The sequence below is a fragment of the Armigeres subalbatus genome, chromosome 2 (assembly GCF_024139115.2).
Source record: "Armigeres subalbatus isolate Guangzhou_Male chromosome 2, GZ_Asu_2, whole genome shotgun sequence".
NCBI lineage: Eukaryota > Metazoa > Arthropoda > Insecta > Diptera > Culicidae > Armigeres > Armigeres subalbatus.
In genome coordinates this window covers 8,175,150-8,182,994 of record NC_085140.1, presented here as the reverse complement: position 1 = coordinate 8,182,994, position 7,845 = coordinate 8,175,150, and the positions used below count along the sequence as shown (strand labels likewise).

Here is a 7,845-nt window from a genome sequence, read left to right as displayed (position 1 = left end):
ACAAAATTGCCGATTTCTGGCTTTATTGTATAATCACCTTGGGTACCGCGACATGCAGACGGAAACGAAAATTGCCCTATACAAAACTCTGATTCTACTGGACATGAAGCATGGACATTAAAAGAGCCGAACCGGAGAGCTTTCGGGGTTTTCGAGTGAAAAGTGCTGCGTACAATACTCGGAGGGAAACTAGAAAATGGTGTGTGGCACTGACGCATATCAGCTGTAACGAGTACACAAAGAAGAAAATACAACAACAACAACTTCATCACGAATACGCTGGCTGCACGCGGTGGAATCGAACCTGGGGACCCTTTACGTTCGAGGACACTGGAGGAACATCACCCACGACCGACGATTATGGCGCTCTACAATGCGCCAGGCATAGGTGTATCGACGCTGTAGCCAACCAGGTATCCAGGTAGGTAAGGAAAAACTTTTTGTTAAAAGGGATCTTTAGGCATGGGGTCTCCAAAAATCTTGCGAGCAAAGGCGTAGGATTGCCAATCCGGAGATGGCGAGTTTGATTCTCGATCTGGTCCAGGATGTTTTCGGGTTGGAAACATGGCTATCAATTAATAACTGAAGAAATGCTAATAGAATACTAAGTTGAAAAGCAGGCCAAGCTCAAATTGGAATGTAGAGCCATTGAAGAAGAAGAAGAAGAAGGTATGCAATAAAATGGTGCTAGTTCCTAGAACAATTTTCATGGATTATTTCAAGAGTTGATTATTTTCTTTGAAAAGTGATAGCTCTATTTTTTATCCTTACCAACAGGTACCGGCTTTTTTTGTTCCAACAATATAAGAAATTAATCTACATATGCCCAGGTAGAGTCGCAAAAATTCGGAACTATTTTCCGCATCTTCTCCATTTTCATCTAAGCAAACGACCAGGCGGCTGCACCATTGCACCATTGATCGGAAACTCAGTCAGTAATTTCCCACTATGACACTGCAGTCCACGCACCGTCCGAAAACGGTTCTCGCGTTCGCACCAGGCCAGACCACAACACAAGCACCGACTTTTAGTTTTCCCACTCAATCTTGATCTCTTTTGGGATCACACCACACCGGCGTGCGATCTTCTGCGTTGGGTATGTTGTTTGTTGTAAAATGTTAGCCGCCACTAAGCGTCGCACCGTCCATCGTCGTCGTCGTCGTCGTTGTTGTCGTTTGCCGTTTGAGCATATCTCTTCTCACACCAGACGACAGCATGGGCAGCAACATATTTGGTGGCGGCGCGTGGCGCACGGTGGAAGAAATAGAAGAAGTCGCGCTTCTCGCGGGGACTTGGACAGAAAATAAAACTAACAAATAAAAATGTACCAATCTATCTCGATCTGGATTCAGTCGTCTTTTGTACGCGATCGTGTTCATATCTTCCGATGAGCCTTCCCGGTGGTCAATAGGTCCGAACTCTGGCCATCAATCCGCGCGAAACCCCATCGATCTTTTGATCGCACAGTTGAAGTGCGTATTCAAATAGATCAAATCATGATCGAACAGTAGGCTGATTTAGCTTATTTTTATAAAACGAAGTATCACGCATGTCCCGGTGATCGCGATAAGATCTGGAATATTAAGTCGGTCGGTCGTCGCCATTATAGATTGCTCAGAGCTCGCAATTTTGATTAGTAGATTACTTATACTCAGTCACCATCTGCAAACATAATTAGGCTGGCGGCTTTTTTTTGCGAAGTGGCATTCAGAAACAAGTGAAGTGACTTAGTTACCAAGAGGGAGAGATCAGTGATAGATTTTCAAAATCCGGAAAGGCAATAATCGAATGTGCAGCCGGTGTATGTTTGGGAAAGTGTCGTTAACATTCCGAAGTGGTTTGAGTTCTGCCACCCGCCCATTCATCGTTGGATAGTTTTCGGTACGGTTTCGCGAGTGAGAAGTGACAAGGGTTTTCAGTGAACACAATTAGATTGGTCATCACATTTTTGTTCTGATTCGGATTCGGATAGTCTTGTGACTGTTGTGTGGGGAGTTATCAGGAGTAACCAGAAGACGTGTTTTATGGCCCAGTAGTGGTAACGATGACAGCAAGCGCTCGGAGAGAAAATTTACGTCCCCGACGGACGTTCCGGATAGGTGCCATGAGATTTGGAACAATGCCGTCGATGCTGTTTTCGCATATTCTTTTGCTGCTGTTGACATGTGAGTGTTGAATAAGATTTTGATGAAGGTTTGGGAATGTTGGTTTTATTATCTTGCAAGAAGTATGTCAGAGTTTTAGTTTTGAACAGCTATTTAGGTTAATCAGTTTATTTACGTGTAAAAACGCATACATATTTATAGATTGAATCTATTAGATTATCTTGTCGATAAGTGGGAATAAGTGTGGGAATAAGTGGGAATAAGTGTAAGTGGGAATTAATAGTAATTTTTTCTCAAATTACAATTTTTTTTTATTCAAATTTTCTTTTTGCCTTTCTCGTATACAAAGTATACGTAAAGGCTATATGTTCGCTCCAAAAACAAACTTTTGATCCGAGGACCGGAGACCCATAGTGTTATATACCAATCGATTCAGCTCGACGAATTGGAGTGATGTCTGTGTGTGTATGTGTGTGTGTATGTGTGTGTGTATGTGTGTGTGTATGTGTGTGTGTATGTGTGTGTGTATGTGTGTGTGTGCGCAAAAAGTTTAGCTCACTTTTTAGGCACTTATCCTCAACCGATTTGCTCTCAACAAGTTTCATTCGACGCAGAATCCTATCCCATTGTTTCCTATTGAAAATTGACCCGATCGGACTATGGGCTTAGAAGTAATGGCCAGAATACTTTTTTTTTCATATAAAAGCACATTAAAAAGTCTAGCTCACTTTTTGGGCACTTATCCTCAACCGATTTGCTCTCAACAAGTTTCATTCGACGCAGAATCCCATCCCATTGTTTCCTATTGAAAATTGACCCGATCGGACTATGGGCTTAGAAGTAATGGCCAACATACTTTTTTTTTCATATGAAAGCACAATAAAAAGTCTAGCTCACTTTTTGGGCACTTATCCTCAACCGATTTGCTCTCAACAAGTTTCATTCGACGCAGAATCCTATCCCATTGTTTCCTATTGAAAATTGACCCGATCGGACTATGGGCTTGGAAGTTATGGCCAAAATACTTTTTGCCTTTCTCGTATACTAAGTATACGTAAAGGCTATATGATCGCTCCAAAAACAAACTTTTTATAGAAGGCCCGGAGACCCATAGTGTTATATACCGATCGACTCAGCTCGACGAATTGAGGTGATGTCTGTGTGTATGTGTGTGTGTGTGTGTGTGTATGTGTGTGGGTCTGTGCGCACCAGCCCAAAAAAAAAATGTCACTCATTTTTAGGTACTTATCCTTAACCGATTTACTCGCAACAAGTTGCATTCGACGCAGGATACTCTACCATTGTTTCCTATTGAAAATTGGTCAGATCGGACTATGGGATCGGAAGTTATGGCCAAAATACCCCTCTTTTATAGAAAAATTGATTAAAAAATGTCACTCATTTTTCAGGCACTTATCCTTAACCGATTTGCTCGCAACAAGTTGCATTCGACGCAGAATCCTGTCCCATTATTTCCTATTTAAAATTGGCCAGATCGGACTATGGGATCGAGAGTTATGGCCAAAATACAAATTTATACAAAAAAATCGCGTAAAAAGTGTCACTCATTTTTCGGGCACTTATCCTTAACCGATTTGCTCGCAACAAGTTGCATTCGACGCAGAATCCTGTCCCATTGTTTCCTATTTGAAATTGGCTAGATCGGACTATGGGATCAGGAGTTATGGCCAAAATACAAATTCATACAAAAAAATCGCGTAAAAAATGTCACTCATTTTTCGGGCACTTATCCTTAACCGATTTGCTCGCAACAAGTTGCATTCGACGCAGAATCCTGTCCCATTGTTTCCTATTTGAAATTGGCTAGATCGGACTATGGGATCAGAAGTTATGGCCAAAATATAAATTCATACAAAAAAATCGCGTAAAAAATGTCACTCATTTTTCGGGCACTTATCCTCAACCGATTTGCTCGCAACAAGTTGCATTCGACGCAGAATCCTGTCCCATTGTTTCGTATTTGAAATTGGCTAGATCGGACTATGGGATCAGGAGTTATGGCCAAAATACAAATTCATACAAAAAAATCGCGTAAAAAATGTCACTCATTTTTCGGGCACTTATCCTCAACCGATTTGCTCGCCACAAATTGCATTCGACGCAGAATCCTGTTTCATTGTTTCCTATTTAAAATTGGCTAGATCGGACTATGGGATCAGGAGTTATGGCCAAAATACAAATTCATACAAAAAAATCGCGTAAAAAATGTCACTCATTTTTCGGGCACTTATCCTTAACCGATTTGCTCGCAACAAGTTGCATTCGACGCAGAATCCTGTCCCATTGTTTCCTATTTGAAATTGGCTAGATCGGACTATGGGATCAGGAGTTATGGCCAAAATACAAATTCATACAAAAAAATCGCGTAAAAAATGTCACTCATTTTTCGGGCACTTATCCTCAACCGATTTGCTCGCAACAAGTTGCATTCGACGCAGAATCCTGTCCCATTGTTTCCTATTTGAAATTGGCTAGATCGGACTATGGGATCAGGAGTTATGGCCAAAATACAAATTCATACAAATAAATCGCGTAAAAAATGTCATTCATTTTTCGGGCACTTATCCTCAACCGATTTGCTCGCAACAAGTTGCATTCGACGAAGAATCCTGTCTCGTTGTTTCCTGTTGAAAATTGGCCATATTGGACTATGGGATCGAAAATTATACCATTTTTGTTTTTATGGAAAAATCGCTAAAAAAAACTCACTCATTTTTCAGGCACTTTTCCTCAACCGATTTACTCGCATTAAATTACAATCGACGCGGAGTGTCTCATATTTTCTTATTAAAAATTTGGCTAGATCGGACTATGGGCTTAGATGTTATGGTCAAATTACTATTTATTGCGAAAAAGAGTTCAAAAAAGTCTAGCTCACTTTTTTAGCACTTAGACTTCATATATTCCCCAAGCAACCCAAGTTTAACAAATCTGGTTGCAGTAACCATATTGTGATTGAATCCGGTCATATATAAGTTACTGTGATTGATGTGCAGGGCCGGATTTACGGGGGGGTCGGGGGGGCCGCGGCCCCGGGCCCCCACAAATCTTATGTACCAAAACCAACCTTTTTTGTACATTTTGGGGCCCCCACATACCGTCGGCCCCGGGGCCCCTTACCGGCTAAATCCGGCCCTGTTGATGTGCAATATGTGTGCTTCTCAGGTCGCTCGCAACAGATTGCATTCGACGCAGAATCTTGTCCCATTGTTTCCTATAGAAACTTGGCCGGATCGTACAATTGGGTCAAAAGTTATGGCGAAAATACTAATTTTAAAACTACAAAATAAAATGCCATTTTTTGCTCTTATGCTCATCCGATTTGTTTGCAACAAATTGCGTTTGGCGAGAATTTTTTTTATGCATATAAACAAATATGAAAAAAAAAACACTCGGCATCGTTTAAAACGGAAGCATTTTTTCTCGCGTGTGACATTTTGTCTTGTTCAAATATGAAAATTGTTGGTGTACAAATATTAACTTCCGCGGGTAAGAATGGTCGACTTAACCCAACTTAACCTACACCCCCGAGGGTGACCATACGGCCCTGAAGGCGTCCGTTAGCCGATCGTGTTTTCTTCGGATCAATGAGATAGATCGTAATAGCTGACAATAGTGCTCAAGTGAAAATGGTAGCAGCTCACTGGTCGGTGGGAAACTGGTAACCAGTGCCGCCGGCATCGCTGGAGATCTTTCAGGATTACCACCTCTCGGAAGCGAAGAGCTACCAAGTCTTTAAATTGTGGGTAAAGTAGTCAGCCTGAGAAAATTATTTTGAGCTTTTTAGTGGAATATTTTCACTTGTCATAAGACGATTTTGTACGGTCCCATTTGGTTCCAACACTTGATTGTGCCTTGACAGATGCGTGTTTCGACCTCAGCGGTGGGGTCGTCTTCGGCGTCTCGAAGTCGAGTCAAGTACGAGACACTGAAGACGGCTTTACTGTTAGGGTCGAGGTACGTATCTGTCGGAGTACAGATGAGTGGTGAAATTGAGTGGGATTGTGCAGACTCGTCTTATGACAAGTGAAGTTTTTATTGTTAATTCATTACCTTATTATAATTAATATTTTCAGAATATTTATTGATTTTATTATTCTTATCATATTCTTTACATTTGTTTCATTCCTATTTTTTTAACACATAATGTCCATCACCTCTAATATAGTCATTTCAATTTTTTTAAATTTCTTTCAAGTGTATATGAATTAAACTCTTTGAGCTCAAATAGCAAATTATATGGAATATTTTCATCATATGGCAGTGTATTCAACAGTATTTTCATAAAATAAACTGTATATTGTGTACAACAGCTAAAGGGTTATTTTTTACCAACGGAAATATCCAAACTCATTGTCTCCGTATTGGTTATCATATATTACATACATCGTAACGTTTTATTCAATTATTTCACTTTTTATAATCGTTTTACTCCTTCTAAACATGTTTATAATATTCGTAATACTTATTACGAGACTCCCTATGAATAAATATTCTGTTGTTATAGGAATACATTTAATTTGTGATTATTAAATTACATTTATGAAATCGAATCCTACCATACAAAATAACTTGTTTTCGGGTTTCCGTTTTGACTAATGAAGGTTCGACTACAATCGGCCCGACAACGGTTGACACCAATAAAAATATTCAATGATTACGATACCAGAGCCACCATTTTTCAGAACCTACTTTTTTTTCTAGTGATCCCATAGGCTAGATGTACCAGTTGTGGCTATAGCACCAGTTGTCGCACTAGTGCATTATATACCAAATGGCCGATCAAATCACCGCAAACCAAGTTCATATCGATAAAGCATATTCATATGATACGAGAACACCTTTGATCTCTTCCAAAACAAGCAAAGCATAATTGTAAAAATTGATTTTGCTTAATTTTTGACATTCTTTGCACCAGTTGTCGCACTAGTGGTCCCTATTTGGCCAGTCCCATAAGAAAACAATGGGATTTGCCAAATAAGGAACCAAAATTAAGAATAGTGCCACAACTGGTGCATGTGTTCCTATTATGGATTAATTAATTTTGAGGCTAATAACAAATTTTATTGTGGTTTTCACAGCTGTTCTAAGGAGCAGGAGGCAAAACCTTTTCCTTGATGTATAAAGTTCACCCACATGCCTTTTACTTATTTTTTTTAAAAATAGTTGTTCTTAAGTATGGCGACAATTGGTACACCCACCCTAGTAGAATTACCTTTTTTCAGAACCAGGTGAACAAAATGTTCGATCGGATAACAGCAAGCTTCGGTATCAATCGGTTGTGCTTCATTCATTGTTTTCAATAATTTACTACATTCATCAAATTTCTTGCAATTATACTCAATAAATGTTTATATTTCATCATATAATATTATATCATGTTATATTATATATCATGATATTAATTTCATTAATCTAAACAACCTGGATCGAACCAAAATCAAATTCATCTTCTTCGGATTGGTATTTCTGAACCATTTCTCTCAAGGTCGACTAATGCTTAACAAAGCAAACCCTGCCGTACAAAACATGTAAAGTAAATAATATATGGTATGGGTTCTTTGACACTGTAGCAAAGGGTTTGTAGTATGTAGTAAACGTAGTATGATTCACCTGTGATTTTTAGCTCGTAATTTATTGATATTTTTTAATGTATTAATCTATTACAGATTAAATGTCTTCTGTTATAGCCTATTCAGAGCACGATTTTACTCACATG

General features: G+C 39.4%; 1 protein-coding gene across 3 annotated transcripts in view; it reads left to right on the top strand.

Moving 5' to 3' along the window:
- The first annotated feature begins 1,370 nt into the window (after positions 1-1,370).
- Positions 1,371-7,845, top strand: part of LOC134217628 (fibrillin-1-like) — a 355,498-nt gene continuing 349,023 nt past the window's right edge. For all 3 annotated transcript variants that reach the window (XM_062696431.1, XM_062696430.1, XM_062696429.1), the window contains exon 1: positions 1,371-2,165. In XM_062696431.1, coding sequence (XP_062552415.1) covers positions 2,045-2,165 — 121 coding nt within the window. In that variant the 5' untranslated portion in view covers positions 1,371-2,044. The remainder of the gene's footprint in view (positions 2,166-7,845) is intronic.